At 35.8% G+C, this 25,308-nt stretch overlaps 1 protein-coding gene across 3 annotated transcripts in view; it reads left to right on the top strand.

Annotated features, from left to right (window-relative positions):
• The window catches only part of cdi (serine/threonine kinase), a 355,509-nt gene that overhangs the window by 292,450 nt on the left and 37,751 nt on the right, over positions 1 to 25,308 (top strand). For all 3 annotated transcript variants that reach the window (XR_014128697.1, XM_081742093.1, XM_081742092.1), the window contains exons 5-6: positions 10,198 to 10,286; positions 17,127 to 17,379. Coding sequence is in view for 2 of the 3 variants with exons in the window: in XM_081742093.1 (XP_081598219.1) it covers positions 10,198 to 10,286; positions 17,127 to 17,379 (342 nt within the window). In the remaining variant the exon portion in view is untranslated. The remainder of the gene's footprint in view (positions 1 to 10,197; positions 10,287 to 17,126; positions 17,380 to 25,308) is intronic.

Here is a 25,308-nt window from a genome sequence, read left to right as displayed (position 1 = left end):
ACGAGTGTCCCTAGAAAACGGACGGGCACGAGGTTATCCACCACAAAGTTACTTGGCCGGAAATCGAACTATGAGCCACACGCACCAGAAGCAACCACTTTACCACTGATCCATCCTGCCTCCATAAGTTCTCTGTTAGTTCCATCTCTGAGTGAAGATTTGATTTCTAATAGGTGATTTCTAAAAGTGAATAAATCGTAGAAGGTGTTTTCTTTTACTTTTTAGGATTGATAACTTTTCGGCAAACATGGTGTCTTCAAAAACATCTCTTGAAGACGTTCATAAAGTATAATATAATAAATCATTGAATACTGTGGGGAAAATATAACAGACGTTATTCAAATTGCGGAAGCACCTCAGATTTATGGAAAGAGAGCCCAGATATGTAAGCATGGGTAGGAAGGATAGATACTAGCAATTCTACTTCTCATACTTTCTTTTATCATTAAAAAATCGCTTGAATCTCTGGTTTTTAGTTTTCGCAAAAAAACGAAAGTTTTCGAAGCTTCAGCATAATCTTTATAATTCTGCCTTTATTGAAGTGCGAATTACTCGAGATTCCTCTGAAATACAATAGTTCGAAATAGTACACGTGTCTTTGAGAATGTATCTCTGGAGTTTAACAGTTAAAATTGGCATTGTTGTTATTTACCAAAGTAGCAAACAAGTAGGCTAAAGAAGGGCGTGTCCATCGCATATGCCAAGAGTGAAATGGTGTCACTTTTTAACGTACGTTCTCATAAATATATTGTGCCAACTTAATATGTGCTACAAATGTATATGCCGTGACGAAAGCTGAGACTTCAATGATGTACAGGTGTTTCAGTCCAAAATGTTACAAGAAATGGTTTTGGAATGAACTACTGGTGTTTAAAAAGCACTTTTTTTTTTCTCACTTTTAAGTTCACTTGTGAGTTTTCAAATGTGTTTTTTTTTTCTTTCTTTCTTTCTTTTGGACATCCGCACAGTTTGCAGGTAGCGTGTTTCTTTTTTAGAACTCAGACAGTTTATGAGATCATTGCGTTGCATCCCGAAACGAAAATACCCTCAACAGCAGCAGTAAGTCTTCTCTGAAGGAGACTGACTGATCGTATGATATTTCCAGATGGCATCACATGAATCATTCTGTTGACGAAGAGCGGGGAAGGGCAAGGCACGAAAGAAGATTTTTTTAAAAAATATTAAAAAAGATTACGAATGATACAAGTTGTTGTTGTTGTTATAAATCTCTCTATACTTGATGCCTTTTTTTCTTTTTTTGCCTTGAAACGGACGCATGTCAAATAAGCTCCCTCGCAACTGTATGGTCAGCATACATGACTTTGGTTCAATATTTCTGGGTTTGAATCCAGGAGGGACTTGTGTAGTTGGGATGTCTCGTTAAGTTGGTCTGCGTCGTCTATATAGCCTTAAGTCTTGAAAATTTCAAAATCCTTATTATAATAGCAGGTCGTCTCAGTCTGTGAGTAACATTATATATACGAAATAAATATATACGTATGAAATTAGAACCGTCAAAAGTGTTCACAATATATGGTCATTTGGATTGTCCAAGCACAGCAGGAGGTTGTGATACAAGTCATTTTGCCTGAGTGGAAAGCACCGACTTCATGAGTGAGAGAGCGTGTAGCTGTTCTGGGAGGCGGACTGTGTGGCATACTGGTCAACACATCGGTACGGTATGCCAGAGATACCAGGTTTGAATCTTGGTCCAGTCATTCACGTTTTCACTCTGTGTATAATTCCTACTAGTTTACGGTCTGATAGTTGACGCAAGATGCACTGCCTCCTATCTAACGCTGAGCGATTTGGCTAGCTTGCGGTCAGTTTGGAGACAAGCCCAAGACTTTCGGGGAACAATTAAGTTTTAAGGCAGCCATATCCAACTGATTAGCGTGTGAGGTAGGAGCGTGCATATACGATCCAAAAAACATCAGAGGGAAACAATCGAGTAAAGAGGCCCTCTCTACTCATTTGACAAATATCTACTTAATTTTTCTATTGTGCAGGGTATACTCACTTTAAATTCACAAAACTGCGTGAGGATGGACAATAAGAAAAAATAATTGTTTCAAGGGGAGGGGTTCTTATGTAATTACGCGCGTATTTGCTGAAAATTGAGTAAAATGCTCTCCTGTTCTCTCTGATCAATCTTCATTCATCTCTCTCTCTCGATATATATTATTATTATTATTTAGTATGTATTATTAATTCCCCTAAAATTTAAATCGTGTAATAAACATTGTTATTACTTCTAGGGGCTCTAGTTGGTGTTTTACTGAAATAGAGCCCAGATTGCATTTATGCTTTATCTAGGGAAATATATTTTCAACAGTAACATACTAAATTATTTTCAGTTCTTTTGGGAATGGTATGATGGTAGGCCCATGACATGTTTCAGTAGTTAAAGTGAGGGGAACAATATTTGACACAACTGGAAGCCTTATATATATAATGCTTCCAGTTGTGTCAAATATTGTTCCCCTCAATTTTTATATATATAGAGATTACTTGCCAGGTAATATCGGATCCCTACGTTCCTTTGGGGCATCCCTCACACACACACACCTTGCGCAGGTTTGAAGCATACATTTTTCAGTCGAGCAGGTATGACTTCGAGCGTTATGTTCTAAAGCGCATTCTCTACTTTGCGTTGTTTTTTTAATTACAGCCCTCTGAAGTTTATTTTTCCCACGCTTTTGGCACCTTATGTCGCCGAAACTACCCTTCACTGACCAAACAAATAGTTTCTTACTACCCTGTATATATATATATATATATATATATATATATATATATATATATATATATATATATATATATATATATATATATATATATTGGAGGCTCTAATACTACACAGTTTACTGAAGTGAGCCCAGATCACATTTTCATGTAATTTCATTTAGTGTACTTATTTATTTATCTTTGATTTATGTGGTGAACCTATTCTATGTTTTATTTATACATTCATATTCGTATCTGAGCCTCCTCCAGTGGTGGGTAGGTTAAATGGGATGACAATGGCCACCCATAGATTAGAGCATTGCCTCATGCTACACTATTAAACTGGCCATGGGGGGGACATAAAGAGTGAAAAAGCGAATGTCTGGACTGGGATTCGTACTCGGGACCCGGCATACCGTGTCGATGCGTTAAGCACTACACTAACGGCTCAGAGAGTAGAGAGCATCAATTCAGGAGTGAGGCAGTGTGTTGCTGTTCTGAAAAGTGGACTGGGTAGCGTAGTGGTTAACGCATCGACACGGTATGCCTAAGATTCGGGTTCGAGTCTCTGTCCAGTCATTCACTTTTACACTCTTTGTCTGTTATTGAATATGCACCTACAGAGAATCTGGTGTGTAAAAAAAAAAATAAATAAATAAATAAATAAAATAAAATAAAAATAAAAATAAAATAAAGAATTGGTTATTTCCTCCTATGATTAATATATATGGCCATGCAGGAGTTTAGCAGCTGATCATCCTTCTATTGCCAAGAAGTCTTTTTGTGTCATCCTTGAATCCACACTGAGAAATACCTACGAAAACAAAAAAGTGTATGACAAAGCATTCCCCCGTACATATCAATGGTGAAATCATTTGTCGCAATGCTCGAATTTCTGGAGCTAACCTCTCACTTTTTGATTTTCCTTCGTATCGTTTTCTTGATATTCTCGCTTAACTTATTTAAAAAAAAAAAAAAAAAAGTAGTGAATAGTCAGTATAAAAGTTAACAAATTTGGTAAACACCTTGAAATATGAAATTGAATCTTTCAATTTAACGTCCTACGATTATGTCCTTTAGGTTAAGGAAGATTAAGGCAAGTGAATGATGATGGAAGAATTGGTGGAATAAGAAAGTGGGAGGAAACGAGTACTCCAAGGAAATTCAGGCACATGTTGTTGTCTACCAAAAATTTACTTGGCCGGGGATCGAACCAAGGACCCCACGCACCAAAGGTAAGCACTCTACCACTGAGCCACCGTTTCCCCTAGACATCTTAACAACTAATTAACAAAATCATCATTGTTGAAGAGAAAAATTATTTTTTTTAAAGATTGTCGTTGTTGTACGTATATTTATCATTAATTTAAATACAATTGTGAAACCAAACTTTACTTTGGAACAGGTCCGTCTTAACTCATAGGCTGGCAGATCACTTGCTCGCGAGCCACACTAACAGAATTACAGTATTAACACATCGATCGCCATGTGTATCACAGGTGATACATACGGCCTCTTCCGCCTACGCTTCGCGTATCATTTCTGATACACAACGAACGTTCTTTGTATCACTACGTGTATATGATCTGATACACATGCTGGCTCATTTAACACATCTTACCTGTAGTCAGAGCGCCGGAAAATCATATTGCAGCAGTAATTCTGGTGTCAGTTGAATACTTTTCTTTAAGTGTATTCCGCCCGCGCTTCGTATATCATTTCTGATACACGTCAACTTGGCACTGACAGTAAAATTTACAAAATATACACCGGCGATCAATGTGTTAATTATGTGTATTACGTAAAATTTAGACTCAGAGACCCAGCACACGGGTTTTCCAGGGGCCCATAATACTGTTAATACGGCACTCCATTCAAAATAATAATGTTTGTTTTTCCCGGCGGGAGCTCATGTGGTTGGGATTCCACATTAATCAGTAGGTCCACGTCTCATATAGCCTCGTTGCTGAAAGGGACGCTAAACTATAAATCAACTCAATCAATAATGTTTGTTTCTTTAATTCCCTTTTCAGCACGGGGCTATGTGAGACGTGGATTTACAATTTAAGGTGGAATCCGAGCCACCATAATGCTCCCTGACTGCGAATCGAACCCGGGACGACATGTGCAACACAGGCGCACGTGCTAACTACAAGACCAACAAGGAGGGCTGGAAGCAATGAAGGCAGAAAAGGAATTCAGGTTAAAAGCTAGCCTGGGTCTAAGCATAATACCATCCATCATTTGTCTGGTGTTACTTATGAGAAACCTTGTGAAAACAGGATAACCGGCCATGATATTCGAACGCAGAACACTCCCAATTATGAAAGAACTCGAATTGTTGAACTTCGTCATTCGGTAAAGAACTTATTGAAGGAAACATACTTTTAACAAGAATTTCAGGAGTGATCAAAAAATGGATCAAAAGATTACGATCTTGACCAATAATTAATTTTTGGATCAGGGGCCACAAACTTTTTGAACGGCCCTTTAATCCAGTTTTCGTATATTTTACGGAATAAGCACATCATACTGAGTTAAGTGATAGTTTGGGTTTGAACACACTATATGTAGTTGTCCAGATATAAGACTTACAAGAAAAATTTTGCCTGAAATGTATTGGATCTTTTGATCCAAAAATAAACATCTGCGTATATTTTAAAAACAATACTATGGAAAGCTACGTTATAACTGAAAAAGGTTTCCATGACGTTTTGAAATTGACCTTTTACTTATTACATAAAACTATTTCTGTAAAATATGTAGCGTATAAGGATGCATAATGCGACGTTATATATATATATATTTTTTTTTTTTTTTTTGGTTATTGATTACGTCTGCATGCACTTGCTAATAATTGTTGGAGCCATTTTGACATATTTATTGAGTTACCCATCTTTCAGAGAGAGCCACTATTTCTGCAAATGGTAATGGTGCCCCGTTTGGTGAAGATATAAAATGATTATTTCACTTCCCATGAAAGGAAAGAAGGTCTTGTAACAATGATCCACTCATATCCAAATGGAAACCAGATATGCTAAGTAACTTCCACTTCGTAGGAGGAACATCTGTGTTTTGGCTTCCTGTTGAGAGAAGTTTCTGTGTATAAATATTGACCAGGAAACTGGTTCTCCCTCATGCTGCGTTGTCTTTCGGTAATCTTACCTTGGTGGTGACGCACAGAGTAGCAATGTCATTCCACCAACGTATGTAGAAGACGATATGTTATCCTGACAACTGTAGATTATCTAGAGATTTAAAATGTCCTTTCCGGTACACATTTATAGTATTAAGATGTAGTATGATACCCAAAAACGGAGTAAATAATAGTCTAGAAGTGAATAAAAGTGAAAATGCGGGAAGTATGAGTTTTCTTAGAAATCCCACGCTATTTCTGTACTCGTCCTTGGTCCTATGACTCAAATGTACGTGTATTTCAGAAGAAAAGCTATTCACTGTGGTGTCGTTCGTGTCCCTGAAATCAAGAAGTCTCTGTTTCAATTCATAGAACTAATCAGATTTTTTCTGTAGTTTAACATGCGTAAATTAAAAATTTGCGTTCTTGTCTCATAATCAGGAAGACTGAGTTCGAATCCTGTAGACGCTCAAGTTATTTCCACGGGGTTTGCGGAATGAATGCTGAGAGGGTGCATGTCAATATATAGACAGACCAATTTCCTTCCAAATATTCTTTTTGATTCTGTGTAGATAAGATGTCTAAGATAAAATGTTCTCGTAAGGCTACGTTTGGATCTTGGGTAATGAATGGTAGTTGAAATGGTATCATGAAAAGTATAGCAAATTAAGGTAATTTGGGGTAGTCCTGACACGCTAAGCATATTTTCGTCTTCAGACAACTTCAGTTTATCTGCATCGAAATGATTGCACTCTCATCAATACTTTAAACATTCTTTCTCATAACCGTACTACTTTCGTACCTCAAACGTAATTGTAATCTGTTCAATTTTTCGCAGTGCCGTGTTTCTTCAATTTTCTTGGAGAATTCCCACACTTGCTATGAGGAGTTCCGATACTTCTTTTAAATAGAAATGAAAAGATAAAAATACAGCAATACAGGTATAGATAAAAGTGTCATATGTAAGCAGTACATCCATACATTAAAATATTAGACGATCTTTAAAAATTGTCTTGGTTTATCCCAAAAATTATTATTTTTATAACATTCTTCCGAACATTAAAAAAAAAAAAAAAATGTTCTTCTCTGTCTTTTGTTGGGCCTCTAGCTCTAGCAAATACTAATCTTTGAAGTTACTGTGTAGTCACTGACGAATGCCGACTTTAAAAGTTATACATCCAGTCATATCCAGCTATTTCCGACTTCTTGGTGTTCTATTTATTTATTTAGTTATTTATTTTAGCAGTAAAAGAAAAAGTTGGCCGACGGAATACTGTGATAGTGAGACCAAATCCCACGGCATCAAATTTTAGGATTCATTTTACAAATTGCTTCTCTTTCCTTTCTGAGAAGATTGGACAGCCCCTGAACTTCCTATTAATGAGCCTATCTGCTTTGAAAACCCTTTCTCGTAACTTATTTCTAGGCACATCAAATTCTCTGACTGCAGTTGTTAGTGGCATTTCGTTTCGAGCAGCCTCAACGGCACTTCATATTTCTTACTGACCAACTGCACTGACCAGTTTTAAGTTGATAAGTACATACCAGTCTGCTGCAGTTATAAATGTAAAATACTTGTAGGTTAATTTTAACATTTAGATTTGATGCTAGTATAATAATTTGTACGCATTGCAAAAACGCACAAGTGTCGGAACTCCCCAACATTCACTGCTGCGAATACCCCGCAACGACTTGGCCACATTTAGTTAAATTCATCGTTATATAGAAATGCTGAAACAGCAACAGCCACCCGCCATACTCTAGCCTTTAGAGCGCCAACTTACATATGGTGCATTATTTCTTCCTATCTCTCTTATCAAGCAAGTTTAGGTTTAGCTGCGTGAAACCGTATTTTGCATGACACTACCTTATAGATAGGCATTTAAACAGCTCATCTGACTTAAACGCGTCTATCCGATAGGATAATAATCATAGAAATGATGAGTTGCTCTTACAGCTTACAGCACACTCGAACCCTTGTTAGTCTACTAACTCCATTTGTCTTCCTCGAAAATCAAGTGAGCTACAGGGCTGCAAGCTTAGAAATCTCGGAATTCCCCAAGTGTCAAGTGTCGGGACCACCTCAAAGAACCTTATCATTATTTGTATGAAAAGCATTATATGTAACATACTGAAATGTTATTAAATATGCAATTGTATCGGTTTTTCGATTTTGATAGATCAGTAAAAGACATGTAGGTATCTTGTATGTTTGATTAACAATTTCAGGTTTAAGACAAGTGGAACGTTAACTACTATTTTATCTGCGTGCTATTCTCAGCTTACTAGCCCTACTTTCGTCATATTATCGAGTAGTTACTTCAGTGTAATTTCATAGTATTTATTTCATCTCTGGCAACATACAGTTCATACAAATGTAGTGGTTACAGTGGTGTTAGTCACTTAAGAAAAGGACACAGAAGCCAGATTCGGTTAGCGTACGCGCCTTCGGCGTGGATTCGATTCCCGGCGGAAGTTCATGTAGTTCAGATCTCACCTTAAGCTGTAGATCCGTGTCTCATATAGCTTCGCTACTGAAAGGAACACTAAATTTGGAATCAAATCAGAAGCCAAATCTAGATATGAGTCAGTCTGTTAACAGAAAACGTGAAGTCAGTCAGAGCTTCATTCAACTGCCAACAGATGGCAATGGCTGTCCTAGTGATAAAGGAAAGAACTCTTGTTTATCAGCCAAGTTGTACGAGTCACACTTACACTACTGGTTTGGAAAAGTGGTTTACGACATTGTAACCCATCCGAATGATAAAGGCTTCTTAATTACAATATTTTTTATTCTTCAACAATAATTATCAACAACGATATCTTCTATCTTCAGCATTATAGTTCATCACTAAAATCCTCTACTACAATCGCCAAGGTTAAATAAACAAGTACTTTAACAGGAATTTCCTTGTTGTTGTATTTATAGTATGCTCTCACTACTTAGTGAATAGTCACTACAAATTCTCATCCTCATCATTGACGATTCTTGTATGTAAAAAGACTGCGATCTTTCAAATGAAACATTTGTGTCTCTAAACATGGAAAATACGATGGATTGACATTGTGATATGCTTTTTGCGTTTTAACTAATTCTGTTAAAATTCGAATAACTTTGTGGTTTCAGGAGCAGCTGTAATCATGTGGCTTCTATGTCCTTGCATTGTCATAGTGTAAGAGGACATCCACTCCCTGTCGAACCCTGTTGACACGTGCCCTTAATCGTCTCAATGTTGCCATATACAGCTCAGAGTTTACACTTTCCCTGTTGTGCAAGAATTCACAATGAGCAACACCTCGGCTATCCCAAAACACTGTCAGAGCACCTTTCCTGCTGATGCAGTGTTCTGGCTTTTTTGGGTCTTGGAGAACCACTGTAGCGAAATTCCATAAATTGTCTTTTGTTTTCAGGGTCATAATGATGGCGTATGACTCATCACCTGTGAAAATTCTTTGCAGAAATGCATCCCTTTCAGCCTCGTACCAGTGCAGAAGTTGTTGACAAATGTGTAACCTCTTCTGCTTCGTTTCTTCTGTCAACAGACGAAGCACCCAACGGACACACACCTTGCGGTACACTAAACATTGAATAATGTGTGCCATCCCTTCGCGTGAGAAGGGAACCAAAGGCCGGGAATCAATTCATAAGCATGATATTTGTGATTATCATATGTGTCACTCACTGATCTTTCTGTATAAGGTTCATCGTTCAGTAATGAGGTGTTTGGATCCGCGTCCTTGTCGTTTCGGACAAAAACGTCTCACTGTACTCACATCAACACATGCTGCATCATACACTTGCATCATTCATCGATGAATGTTAGTAGGTGGAACACCCTCTTCTGTGAGAAACTGTATCACTGCCCGCTGTTTGAACATATATCCAAACATACTGTCATGTTTACACCTGTAGCTTCCCAGAATACAGTCACGCTTGGTATATCTCAAGGTCACAGACCATCAGTCACAGTGCTGCCCTCATTCAATAATTTTTTAAGTTACCTGAGAAAATAAAAACTAGGAGAAAATTAGCATGCCCTCGTACATTATTTTAGTAGTCTTTTCCCCCATTAAAGAAACAGCGCTTTTCTGATGAAGTGACTTAAAGAAAGAACGGTCCAAACAATTTCATCTGTATCACACACCTTTGTGTACTGATAGTTAAACTTGGTTTTAAAATATGCAGATTAGTTACTTGTATTCGTTTATGTTCAGCTTTTTAACTTCTGTGGTGATCAGGTAGAAAATAATTCTTGCTATCTGAAATTCAGGTATTACCGCTGAGTTTTGTACATAAATAAACTAATTAATGTTGTTTCTTTCTTTCTTTACAGAATGTGCTAATTAAGAAAGATGAAGAGACTGGTGACATGAAAGCGGTCGTAGGAGATTTTGGGCTGGCAGCTAAAATTCCAGATCCATTGTAAGTGATTTGTTATACAAAAGATTTGAAGGTAATACTGGTGCATGTGTAAAGTCATAGCCGTAAGTTTTTGTTTGTTTGTTTAATTATATTGATCGCATAAGTAAATTTGAATATTTATGTTTTCATTGTAACTTTCATTAGTAAAATACAGAAGCATTAAATATTATTGAAAACGTCAATAATCTTAAACTAGTTAAGTGGAGAAGCATAAAATATTATAGAAAAAGTCAATGATGTTCAATTAGTTAAAAAGGAGAAGCATAAAATATTATAGAAAAAGTCAATGATGTTCAATTAGTTAAAAAGGAGAAGCATAAAATATTATAGAAAAAGTCAATGATGTTCAATTAGTTAAAAAGGAGAAGCATAAAATATTATAGAAAAAGTCAATGATGTTCAATTAGTTAAAAAGGAGAAGCATAAAATATTATAGAAAAAGTCAATGATGTTCAATTAGTTAAAAAGGAGAAGCATAAAATATTATAGAAAAAGTCAATGATGTTCAATTAGTTAAAAAGGAGAAGCATAAAATATTATAGAAAAAGTCAATGATGTTCAATTAGTTAAAAAGGAGAAGCATAAAATATTATAGAAAAAGTCAATGATGTTCAATTAGTTAAAAAGGAGAAGCATAAAATATTATAGAAAAAGTCAATGATGTTCAATTAGTTAAAAAGGAGAAGCATAAAATGTTATAGAGAAAGTCAATGATGTTCAATTAGTTAAAAAGGAGAAGCATAAAATGTTGTAGAGAAAGTCAATGATGTTAAATTAGTTAAAAAGGAGAAGCATAAAATGTTATAGAAAAAGTCAATGGTCTTAAATTAGTTAAAAAGGAGAAGCATAAAATTGTTATAGAACAATATTGTCTAATTACGAGGACCATTCGGAAAGTAATATCCGATTGATTAAAAAAGAAACACCAAAGTAAATAAGAATTTGTTATATAGACATCCGAAAAATTCTTCTTTGCTCTATTTTTCAACACAGTTCCCATAAACATTCAAGCACTTATCGTGTCTCTGCACTAGTTTAGAAATTATATCACCAGAAAAATCTCCCGCCTGTGCCTTGAGCCAGCCTGTGACCGCATCTTTTAGCTCCTCCTCCTTCTCATCATCATCACCACCACCACTTTCTTGTCTTGCAGCCTAACCTCTGTGTCACTACGTCATATAACACAGTCCTGGAAATTTGTGGAAATTCATCGGAAAGCTCCGAGATTGTGAAACGTCGATTTTTACGAACTTTTCCATCAATTTTCTGAACGAGTTCTTCAGTGATCACTGATGGCCTGTCACTCCTCTCTTCGTCATGAGTGTTTGTTCGTCCACTTGTAAATGAACGAACTCATTCACGACCAACTCCTTCACTCATCACACTTGGTCAATACATGGCACAAAGTTCTCGATGAATGACTGCTACCAAATATTGTTTTGCCGTAAGAAAACGTATAACAGCGTGCACCACTATATTCAACAGAGACCAATATGTTAAAAAATACGCCTTGAGTGTTCCCACAGGATTTAGCACCAACTCAGAAGGCGAAGATGACACAGGAGTTGTTTCGTCGTAACAAAATTGCGTTCAGCAGTCCAGACTTAAATCCTCTTCAAGAGCACAAGATCTGGTCATATTTAGATTATCTATTTATTTATTTAACAATCACCAGATACAGTTCAGAAGCCATTTTACACTGGATATATAACAACAATAATAACAATGGAAAGGATCTGGGAAGGTATCGGCCAGGGCCTGTTTAGGGTCGGCCGGTTAGGAGTGTACTCAACCTCCTATGACTGTGGATCGCTTGAAGTCTGATGTAGTGAAAGCAGTGACTCACATAGACATGAGTGTGGTGCGTGTTGCCATTGATAGCGTGTTTTACGAGCCTGTGTCCATGAACAGAGACGACATTTTGAATAACTGCTGTACCCATGATTTGTCACTTACCCTTGTATATATAGATATTGAATTACACATTTCTTTCTTTCCATATTTCATTTCATTTTTATGGTCTGCTAACCTTGGGACAGAACTTTTGACCAGACTATGTAGTTACCTGTGGTACACTCTCGATACAATTAATCTTGGAAAATCCAGTGCTTGAACGACTTCACATTTGAAGTAGTCCATACATATAGCCCCGACAGTCTGGTCGCAAACGAATGAGTTCAGGTCTAGTGTTATATCCGTCGCATCAGCTGTTACTCACACAGCTCGTACGAGATCAGACCCAAACAGTCTGGGTCATCTGTGTCTGGCTGTAACATGACACGCCCTTCTATTAAATTCACCGGATTGAGCACAGCGCCATTTTCCGAGAACAGCAGCTGTCTGTAATCAATTGCTCATGAGTGTATTTATTTATTTATTTAGTGACTGATCGATTTTGACATGAAATATAATATGGTTTCGTAACTTTTAATTTTTTTTTTTTTTTTTTTTTTTTTTAAATAATAAAATCATGATACTGTTTCAAGTTGATAGATATTTGGTTACATTTTCATGTTAATATTCAAAATATGAAAACAATTACTCTTGAGAGAGAAAATATGTGGTTGATATCACGGTAGTAATAAGAATTAAGTTAGATGCATCTATCTGTTTATATTATATATATATATAATGTTACATTGAGTTTAATTAAGTCATTGATACAATAAAATTACAGAATTTTGAATTCAATAGATTAAATCTGTGAAGGAGGAATACCTCCATGCTTTATGAACTTCTTTTATGTTGTTTCGTTACATAATTGAATTAAAGGTTTTACTTGCAAGATAGTTGAAGATTTGAACAAACTGTAGGCCATTTTGATAAGTTAAACTCTGTTTGTCAAGTAACGTGAATTAAACTTAATACAAATTATAACGTCGTCTTTAATCAGTCTGTCGCAATTGACGTTCCTGACGTTCTGACCTCTTTGCTTATTTTTTTAGTCAGTTTATATATTTTTGTTTTTGGCCTTTTGGTGTTTGTGATTTGTATTTTTGACATTGTAATTTTTATTTTCCTGATTTCACTTCCTTGAAAGTGTATTTTCTTGTTTATAGAAACTTAGTCCGTTTCTTTTTTATTTTCAAAAATAAAATTTTTAATATACATAAAAAAATAGCGTGTGTAAATTCTGGTAAATATAGAGAACAGTTAAACACACGGTATGAGCACACGTGATTCTGTAGACAATCATCCCGATGCTTAATTCTTTTCAGTTTTATTTTTGTTGTTAAGTAATAAGGTAACTATAAACCTGTCTTCTTTTTGTAGTAGAAATAGTTGGAAAACTTGTGTTGTTGTTTTCTGACTAGTTAAAAGAAAATAATAAGAAAAACTAAGTTCTTTTGTTTTAATATTGTTGTTTGGGTCATCTGTGTTGCTCAAACGTTTAAAATATTTAAATGCTTTGTAATTAAGAACGAGGAAAACAGGTAAAAGAAGGTTCCAGAATTAGCATCAGGAAAAGAACTCTAAAATATTGTATAAAGCTGTGGTAAGTTTGCTGAGTATCATAGATAATGTTATTTTCTAGCTGTTATATTTAATATTTATGAGAGGAGATTTTTTTTTCCCCAAAGGGCTTGGAAAGTTAGGAAAATTCCCAAACAGTAATTTGCAGGACTTGGTGTGGAAGAATAATCGGAAACACCTGGTATTTTGAGACATGAAAGTTCATATGCTGTAAATCGGTCACATTGTCCCCATATGGTGTCACATAATAGACTTCATCCAAAGTTAATACTGTATATCAATGTATATACAGGGTGTCTCAAAAGCCCTCTAACATAGGGTAACTGTGTTATTATCAGAGTTGGAACAAAATGTAAGAAGGGAAACCGTCTTCAAATATAATGTTTTTAATCTAAAGTGAAGGATTTTTTTCTTTCTTTTAATCGTACGAGCCGTTTGGGCTGTACAATCATTAGGCTACGCGTCCAATGTTAAATGAAAATGCAACGTTGTCATTTATCTAAACTCACAACATAAGTGAAGGAAGTTACTGTCTGTTACACTAACTTGTCGATGGCCAGCCCCCATCTCAAACATGCCCCCATTCACTTTATGTAGTGGATCCAGGTAAATGGCAACTTTGCATTTTCATTTAACATTGGGCGCATAAAGAGTGTACAGCTCAAATGGCTCGTCCAATTTTAAAAATTCCTTCATTTTAGATTGAAAACAACATCTCTGGAAACGGTTTCCCCTTTTACATGTTGTTGTAACTCTGACAATAAGAGTTATCTTATATCAGAGGATTTCTAAGACTCTCTGTATATTATCGAACAGAAATATATAAAAGATTAAATACTGTTTCCTGTGTAGTGCGTCAAGGGTTCTTTGCCTACTGTGTAGTTCTCAAATAGTTAGTGCTTTCTTATTTACGTATTTCTCCAGATTATTTCTCGAACTGCTTCATATTTACTTGTTTTTCTTTGTTTCTTTCATTCGTTCTTTCTTTGTCTTGTGTTAACTGTAAGATTTGGGATCAAAATTTAATTAAATGTATGACTTTTTTGTAGCACTGATAGCGGAGAACGAAAAGGACTTGCAGGAAGCATTAGATAAATAAGAAAAAAGAAAAAAACAGTGATAAAAGGCACAAGAGCAGGACAGGAAGAGACAAACGTATGGCTAGAGGGAGAGAAAATCGAAGACGTTAGGACGTTCCCCTATTTAGGAAGTCTAACATCCTCGGACGGAAGAAGTGAAAAAGACATAAGTTCAAGAATAGTGCAGGCCAAACAAGCATTCAATAGGAAAAGAGGATGTGCCATTGGACGTTCGGAAACGATTTATTAAGACTCTGGTATGGAGCGTGGCCGCTTTACGGATCAGAGATGTGGACATTGAGAAAAGCTGAAATATCCAACCTAGAAGCATTTGAAATGTGGTGTTGGCGCAGAATGCTGCGCATATCATGAACTGGAAGGGAAAGGAATGAAGACGTACTAAAGGAAGGTAATGAAGGACGACAGATTATGATGATAATAGGAAAAAGAAGAAACAGCATGCTTGGCCATCTTATTTGGCACTCCGATTGGATCACCGTGGTGATAGAGAGAAAGGCAGAAGGAGAACCAGGAAGAGGAAGACCGAAGATAGAATATCTAGATGCAGTTATGAAGAAGAGACTTATCAGAGCATAAAACAGCTCTCCCAAGAGAGAGAAAAGTTTTAAAATTTCCATGTTATGATTAACAAGAGAAAGAAGACGACGAGGACTTTCGTTGAAACAGTGTTTTTATATCCATTAACAGTGAATATAAGATATTGTTTACGGCAATTTATAATGTTGCTTGTCTAAGCTACCCTTGTCCGCGTTTAATTTTGGGTTCTTGGTCTTGATGAAGAATAATTCGTACACTTGTTTTTCTAGAAACGGGGAAATTTTGTGAAAAACGTTTGTTTGCTGGAATGGTTAAATCGCTTAGGTGTTTTGGTAATCCTAAAACTGCTGGGTCTTATCGTGGAGTCTCTAATATGTTCTGTAGTTCTAGTTCCAATGTTTCTCTTTGTGGTACCAACGTAGGTTTGGTCACAAGTGCGTACCAGCTTGTACGTAGGCTGATCATTAAAGACTGATCATCAGTGTTTATGGGGTGAATACAACAGCGAGACACAGAAAACGAAACGCGTCTGTGTAGAGGCAGAAGTGACGGATAGATTGAGCAAGTTTGAAGGCCATGACGTCAGGAATATGACCTTAGCAGCCGTTCAAGCACACGTAGTTTCAGTTTCGCTTAAGACAATATGGAAGTGACACGCGAAGAACAGTACACTGTTGACTGTCTTGCAAAGCTCAACGTTCTATGTATACCCCATCCTCCATATAGTGATTTCTTTCCTCTGGAGACGGCGTTTCGCAATCTCCGGGGCACTGGTGAGAGGTACGGAGGTGATTTTGAAGGATCTGTCCAAAAATGACTTCCAGCATGTCTTTCATGGCTGGCAAAAACGTTGCATTGCGTTTAATGGAGACTATTTTGAAAAGACCATCAACATTTGAAGGATTAGTACATATAATTATGTTTTATTCATTTATGATCATTATTTATTGATCAGTCCTCGTAAATGCCAGAGTTGTATGAATTGAGAAGTCCGGAGTAGTACAGGAATAAGGAAACAGTGGGGTTGGGAAATAATAATAATAATAATAATAATAATAATAATAATAATAATAATAATCCGCTCACCACACAAGTAACAATATTCGCCTTTCCATGTACTGTTGTTTGAAAATGCAGTATAGTGGCCCTGCGTAGCATAGTCGCTAACGCTCGCGCCTTCGATGCGAGCGGTCCCGGGTTCAGTTCCTGGTGAGGGCACTCGTTCGAAAAAAGTGTAAAACGCTTTTTCAGGCCAGCCACTCTGAATGGGGTTTTCCTGGGTTTTCCTCATTCACACCAGGGAAATGCCGGGGTGCTACCTAACTTATAGATCCCAGGCTGCTTCCTTCCTTCCTCAATCCTTTCTTCCTTCTCTTTCCTGAGATTGTGTGCTCGCCGGGACGTCATCCCTCATAACGTGAAGGGCTAAATGGCCTTAGATGCCGAAAGCCCAGAAATCTGATCCTAAACCTATATGCAGTATTGAGAGCTGATGAATTAACCACAAATCACACAGATGAACGAACAGTATCTGTAGATCATTTTTAATAGGTAACAAGTAGTGTTTATTATTAGAGTTCTAGCGTGTTAGTTTTAAGTTTGAAAATCTGTTGTTTTTAATTATAATGCAAACTTAATGATTATGAATGTACAAGATTCGCTAATTAGAAAGATAATTTGTCTATTTTGCTGTCATTGTAGAAAAGTAATATGAATGTTTCTGTTGTAGGAGCCGGTATCGCCTACCCACAGTTGGTTCACCGTATTGGATGTCTCCAGAGTGCTTGAAAGGAGAATGGTACAACGAGAAGTCTGACGTTTTCTCCTATGGCATTGTCTTGTGTGAACTTATAGCGCGTGTGGAGGCTGACCCAGATGTGCTTCCTCGGACTGAAAACTTTGGACTCGACTACATTGCCTTCAGTGAAATGTGTGGTCCTTGTCCGCCAGAATTCCTCAAATTAGCCTTCTCTTGTTGTACAGTGAGTACCCAAAATAGCATCAACGGCTCAAACACCAATATTTAGGTTACCACTAGTTTCAGTGGGACTAAAAATAATTGCCAGAATTTGTTGTGGTTGAATGTGAAAATATATAATATTGAAAGAAAGGAAAAAGGCGTAATTTAGTAGCAGGGTGTCGCAGTGATAGATTCCTTGTGTATTGTCATGCTGGCTTCTTAGAATCGAGAGAAGCTAATTTTTATGCTGCTAAAGTATGTCTTCGTTACCTATAGTAATTGATAATTTTCATTTTGCAGAAACAGGTAATTTGTATTACGAAAAATTGGCTACTTACCAATGAATCGTCCCTTGGGAAGTCTAAATATTTTCCATACGTTTCGGAACACCAAACTGGCAAGATAACGGATAGAAACGGATAGGAGATAAAAGGTGTAAAACAAGGAATACATGCCATTAAATGAATAAATGTAACGTAAAAAGTAGATCCTGAAATATGACGAGCAGAGCGAAGTGCAAAAGGAGTGAACTGAATCGAAGATAGCGCGGTGTCTATGTTAGATCACTATTGCCAGATTCAAAATATGCATCAAAGTTAGGTAACCAAATTCTATCAATTTTGTCAGTATCCAGATTTAAAGCAGGCTTGTAATTATGAATAAAGAATGATTCTTTAATCTCCCGTTGTTTCTTTGTTTTTGGTAAACCTATTACATTAACTTGTTTTAAATTATGTGTATGTTGTTTTAAATGAAACGCCAGTCCCAACATGCCGTCTTCTTGGGACCTTTTAGATTGTCTAATATGTTCTTTAATTCGGGTGTCAATACTGCGTTTCGTTTGATCTATATATGAGGAGTCACATTCGCATTGAACGTGGTAAATACCTGACTTATTTAGTGGATCAACAAAAATACTTAAATCCGGTGAAATGTTTTTGTAGACTTTTCGGGAAGGGAGGGATACTAGAAGCAGATATGTTATGCTTTGCAAAAATACGTTGATTTTTTGTCGATAATTGTGGCAAGTGAAGAATTCTTATCCAAGGTTCAGCAAAAACAAAGAAACAACTGGAGATTAAAGAATCATTCTTTATTCATAAATATAAACCTGCTTTAAATATGGATATCGGCAACACTGATAGAATTTGGTTATCAATCTTTGATGCATATTTTGAATCTGGCAATAGTGACGTAACATAGACACCGCGCCTCCTTCCATTCAGTTCACTCTTTTTGCGCTTTGCTCTGCTCGTGACATTTCAGGATCCATTCCTTACGTCACATTTATTTAATGGTATGTATTCCTTTTATCTCCTATCAGTTTTTATCCTTGTTAACCTTGCCACTGAAAACGGAACCAGCTTGGCGTTCCGAAACATATGGAAAATATTTAGGCTCCCAAGGGAGAAATCATTGGTAAGTAGCCAATTTTTTGTTAATGAATCATCCATCCTCTCATGTGCCAATATAATTTTGAGATCATTTGTGTGTTTATGTACTAAGCATGTAAAATAGTACATTGTTAAGAAGCATATTCCTAACCGTGACACACACATTAGTTGTAAATAAAATTGAAATATCAGGCATTTGTGACTCCATCACTCAAAGGCTTGTGAAAAGATTATAGGAACATAATTGAAATGTTATGAAACTCACCTAAAGCTACTTATTAAGTAAATGACCAATCTGTTTCAACAAGAACTCATGCCTTTATCGGCGGTAGAGTAAAACTTAACCTGCAGAAAACATCAATAAAATGGTTGAAATCTTGAAATCCTGAAATCCTTAAATTGAAGATAAAAGTAACTTATGATTAAAACTTTTCAAATGTGAATAAGTATTCACTTCTAAAAGGAACAATAGTTGCTAAAACACTTAAATTTTCCAAAGAAATTTTTCAACACAAAGATAATTTTTAAAAAGATGGTAGTTGGCTTATACTTCTTCGTAGACATAAAAGTTCAGTACAGAGTTTAATGTTTGGACAAATCTTTTAACCTGTTAATGAAAATAACATGAATTCGTTTCGTTATAAAGCAGCGAAGGAACTGAAGCACATCATATCGACGTAAATTAAAGGTCGAATTCGAAATCAATAGGCAGCTAACTCTTGTTTATATTTATTGTATGTAAATCGTTTTGTGGCAAATAATTGTCATATTTATTAACTATTCTAAAAAATTTGTCATCTGTGTACAGTAATATTCTCAAATATTTTACTTTTTCGGGGTTATCATTTAGAGAGAGAGAGAAAGAAAGGAGGGGGGAGATCATAAGAGAGACTCTTAAGGTATTCCTTTCCAAATGTGATTTCGACTATTTGATACGGTCCCAATTTTACCTTAAAGTTCTATTTGATAAATAGTTTTAAAACTATCTAATCAATGCTAACGATAGTGCAATATTTGTTAGCTTATCAAGAAGTAATTTATAATCAATAGAGTCAAAGGCCTTTGACCTACCTATGTATAACTAACCAACTAACTCTATGGCCTATGGAACCCGGAGGTTCAATGCCGCGTTCACAAAAGCTCTCCACTGACTTCTATCCTTAGCTAATTGGATCCAGTTTCTACTTTGTATTCCTATCTCTGTGAGATCCATCTTAATATTGTCCTCCCATCTGCGCCTAGGTCTTCCTAATGGTCGTTTTCCGATTGGTCTTCCAGTCAAGACTTTGAAAGCGTTTCTACTTTCTACCATTCTAGCTACATGACCCGCCCACCTAAGCCTCCTAGACTTGACGACCCTAACAATGCTCGGTAAACCGTATAAATTATGTAGTTCGTCGTTATGAAGTTTCCTCCATTCCCCATTCGAATATTCGTCTCAAGATCTTGTTCTCAAATACTTTCAATCTATGTTCTTCCCTCAGAGTAAGCGACCATGTGTCGCAAAGACCTACCTATGTATAGGACATCTATCTGTAAAGTACTTGTTAGTTCGTTTGTATTTTAATAATAATGTCCCATCTTTTATCTAAGTTTCCTCTGTCTAAATTCAGTATTGCGCTGTGGTTCTGATGTAAAAAGATTCAAATATGTTCATTTCAGTATGTGATGAATTTGTAGGACTTTGACTTTCCTCTATCTGATGAAGACGGAAGTTGTTCACTTGAAACGGTTCGGTCAATTAAACAGCTCAAGAGGTTAAGGAACCCAATTGAACATGTCGGTGTGAGTTTCTTAACCTCTGAATAGATGTTTATACACACATCTCAGGCCACCTGTGGTCTTCATCGTGGTAGTTTGCTTATCGAAGTACGATCAAAGTGATTAACTTTCGATTCGAAGTGGTACATGTGCTTCCAACTTGCCCATTTTTTTAAAGACGTTTTCATAGTAATATAAGATAACTCATAATGAATAAGTACAAAAAGGGAAGTTACCTATGGCTGATGTAATCCATTTATTCTAGAAGTACCGATGTGCGAGGTTTATACTAAAAGAACGTTCCCTTTTGCCATAGTTGAAAAACTTAAGAGTAGATTAATGTAATTATATATGCATTAATAATCATCAAATCGTGCAAAATTTCAAAGGTCTTCCTTCGTTAGTTCACAAGTTACAATAATAGCGCCTTATAACGTATTCGATTAATCCTAATATTCTTTTAATATGTTCCGGGTCCTTGTCAGTTGAGATTAAGCAGTGTTAGAGAAGTTTTAAGTCTTTAGGATTTAGATTTCTGGGCTTTCGGCATCTAAGGCCATTTAGCCCTTCACGATTTGAGGGATGACGTCCCTCGGCGAGTACACAATCCGGGAAAAGGGAAGGAAGGAAGCGGTAGGTACCACCTCGGCATTTGCCTGGTGTGAATGAGGAAAACCCAGGAAAGCCTCATTCAAGGTGGCTGGCCTGAAAAAGCGTGTTACACTTTTTCGACCGAGTAACCCCACCGGGAATCGAACCTGGGACCGCTCGCATCGAATGCGAGAGCGTTAGCGACTACGCTACGCGGGGCCACAGTTTTAAGTCTTGTTTCGTCAGTATATCGTACAGTAACACAGACTAAATAATGATCAAATTATTCTCTCAGCTTACATCCTGGCGCACCCTGAACGTATACTGTATACATGAGCACCCTGCCACTGTACTAGGTGGTTTCTGAGGTGTCATGAATAATATATATATAAAGAAAAGATATTTCGACGGTAAGTTTATCTGTTTACTTGTAAATAAGCATCGAACAGAATCTATAAGCATGATAATGGTTCAAACATGCAAACTTAGGCTGCAAACGCAGCATCCTTCTACACTGGGCCACGTAGTTTCAGGGATATCAAGAACAAAAAATGTGTATATGTATAGAAAATATATTTCCAACGTTAAGATTCTTTGTTTACTCACTCAGAAATAGTATCTTACTTTCCTCAAGAGCAGTAATTCTCAATCTAATCCCTATCACGACCCCCCTATCACCATCCTTTTGCCGGCGACGTTATAATTTCTGGTTTGTAATAATCTTGTGTGGGATTTTTAATATACCTATTGCGAAGATCTGACGATATCCATCTATTTCTATAATAATAGAATCCATTTCTTGTACATAGTGGATACAGTGACTTCCCTAAAAGCGAATGGATTAAAACCAAATTTGGTCAGTTGATTCATATTAAAAATATCTAATCCGATCCGTCATACAAAGTGAATACCATTGGCCGGAATGGTTTTCCTTCCATGGTAAGCATTAAAAGAAAGACAAGAAATCGCTTATCAGTTGAAAATTACTTAATAATGTGCGTCACGAAGATTGAACCGGACATTGCCGCACTAGTGAAATCATACCATGCTCAGGTATCTCATTACCTTTCAATTTTAGTTGTATTTCAATATGCAGTTCTCATTAGTTTCATAACGTACCTCTTCATTTAAATATTTTTCGGTATTAGATTCTAAGTATATTTATCTCTTTTGCTTATCTTCGAGTCCCCTAAGGGTCGCAACCCCAAGGTTGAAAAAACCCTGCTCTTGAGAAAGTGTGAAACGCTTAACCCTTGTAAGACTTACTATTTATACGTACATAAATACATAAAACAAGTGCATTATTTTTTCTTAATTATTAATATCGATTACGCAGATGTATGTTGCATTAATTGGTAGATAATTTTCCTTGCAACTACAATTACTTATATTTTTTTCTTTAGGTGGAATTTTTGTTTCATGCTTACAACAAACACAACACATGTATGAAATTGTTCTGTCGTAAAGTTGAGGAAGTATTGTATTTAATCCATTTTTAGCTGCTAAATTAGTTTGTCCTTGCCAACAGATAACGTTTTAATTTATTGCGGGAAGGTTTAAAGATCGTATCGTATCTTACGTAATCTTATAAGAAACAGAAGTAAGCAGAAAAATTACATAAATTTGTTTCGTTCTTATCCACTTTTAGACTTCTTTTGTGGTTAAACTCATTAAAAAAAAGAATGAACCATAACTAGAAACCGGATGTTTATGCACTGAAAGCATCTAAATAGGCACTTAAATCTAACTTAAAGTAAATTCTGGTAAAGATAGGAATGGAATGGAAATCAACATTGAAAAATGGAAAGTCATACTCTGATGCAGTAGAAAATATGCAGTTTATTTATTTATTTATTTATTTATTTATTTATTTATTTTAATGCTTGCATACAAGAAAACCGGTTTCTACCCAAAGTATGTCCCCTACGAAGACTTAATAACGAATTTTAGTCTTTAAACATAAGAAAAAAGATGAATTTTTGATTTGTTGTTCTTACATAAATTATTAAACGGTAAAATTGATTATTCAGAATTAGTTTCAGAAGTAATGTTACGTGCCCCAGCAGGTAAGACTAGAACAGCAAACACTGGGGAAAATTCTGTTGTAGAAAAGTAAGAACTAACATGTTACATAAGTCTCGTCTGTGAAGAATGTGTGCTTCATATAACGAAATGATTAGATTTCCTGTAGTAGATGTATTTATACCGTTCAAAAACAAGTTCAAAACAATTGTCAGGCAATAATCTCTGCATAATTAAACGACGTATATTTGTGTATGTATAATAATGTGTGTACAAAAATGTAAGTTAGATAATTATGTTTGCGACACTATAACTGGGCATTAAACCTGTTGTGTTGTCCTTATGAAATAAATAAATAAATAAATAAATATCCCGTGGAAACGCGCCCTTATGGATCAGAGTAGAACAAAGATAACTTAAAGAGGTCGATCATTTCAAGTATCTGGAAAGTATTTTGACGAGAAATGCTTACTGCACCAAAGAGATCAGGTCAAGAATTGCCATAGCTAAAGAAGCATTCAACGAGAAAAGATCACTCTTAACTAGCAGGCTCAATATTGGACTTAAGAAGAAGTTGGTCAAGTGCTATATATGGAGCATTGGACTCTATGGTTCAGAGACTTGGACATTAAGGAAGTTAGAGAAGAAATATTTATTGAACTTCGAAATGTGGTGTTGGAGGAAGATGGAGAAGATAAAATAGACAGGGAAAGTAATAAACGAAAATGTTTTAAAACGGATAGGAGAGAAGAGGATCCATTTAACCAGCATCCTTCGTAGGAAGGCCAATTAGATGCTACACATCTTGCGAAGAAAATGTCTTCTTCATACTGCCATAGAAGTAAAGATGGAAGGAAAACGAGGAATAGGAAGAAGAGCACAAGTGATCGATGATTTGAAAAATAGAAGAAAATATTGGGGTTTAAAAGAGGAAGCTGAAGATCGAGAAATGTGGAAGAAACATTTCCAGGCAAAAAAAATAAATAAATAAATAAATAAATAAATAAAATAAAAAAATAACAAAAATAAAAATAATAATAATAAAGACAGTAAAGATCATGCGAAACTAAAGCCATGTGTAATAATGGTTAAAATTCACTTTTGTTCTAGAGTTACCATGTGTAGTAACGGTTAAAAAAATCACTTACGTTCTAGAGTTACCGTGTGTATTATCGGACATACTTAACAGGTATATCTAATGAGTAATTTACTACATTTTATCACTTCACAGCAGTTCAAAGTTTTACAGTACTTTTACATACAACAAATTATTGCCACTTTCAAATATGGAGATAACTAATTGAATACAAATTAGGATTGGCTGATTTAAAGATTTTTTTTTTTTCAGAAGACAAAAAAAAATTTCCTGAGTCTTATCAGGTGGCTGATAAGTTTCTCAATATGAAGCGTTGTAGATTTGTTCCCAAATTCTTTTTTTCATATTAAAAAGTCTACCAAGTAAAATTATCTCGTATTGTGTGTATGAATAAACTTTGTTTATGAATAAATCATAAAGGGTGTCTATCGATCACGAAAGTCATGAAAAAGTCACGAAATCAGAAAACGGTCATGAAAGTCAAGAAAAAGTCACGAAATTTAGCTTTTGGGTCACGAGGTTTAATTTTCTATTATTATTTGTTATAATATAAGTACACATTGGAAAATTTTGTTCTAAAAAACGTTAAAATTCACCACCAAAAATGTCTATGGTCGGCTTTAGTCGCTACTAAATCACAAAAACAGCATGCTTCTGTCGTATGCATGAAAATTCGTCCTAACTCGCACCCACATTTGCTCTTGAGAATGTTACGAAATTTTATAGCTTGGTAAAGAAAAGGTCACGAAATTTCATTTTGAAATTTTAGTAGACACCCTGTCATACCAAGTAAATATAGAATGTAATCTTAAACGAAAGAGTCGAAAGGAGTATGTGAATTAAAGAACTTAAATATTCAATATCATGTCATATATTTTAGACAGTGTTCTCAAGTGAAAGATAGCATAGGACTAATGTGTTGGGTATGCCTGTCCCAACCTTACATATGTCATAAATCTCTCTTTCTCAGTATTTCGTGCCTCAGATACATGGCATATTGGTATTATACACCCATTTAAGAGCCTACCATTCTAAAAATAATACCAAGTTTACCATTTTTCTTTTGCTTCTTTATTCGTAAGTGGAG

The sequence above is a fragment of the Thermobia domestica genome, chromosome 16 (genome assembly GCF_964235325.1).
Source record: "Thermobia domestica chromosome 16, izTheDome1.hap1.1, whole genome shotgun sequence".
Lineage (NCBI taxonomy): Eukaryota > Metazoa > Arthropoda > Insecta > Zygentoma > Lepismatidae > Thermobia > Thermobia domestica.
This window is presented reverse-complemented; position numbering and strand designations above follow the sequence as displayed.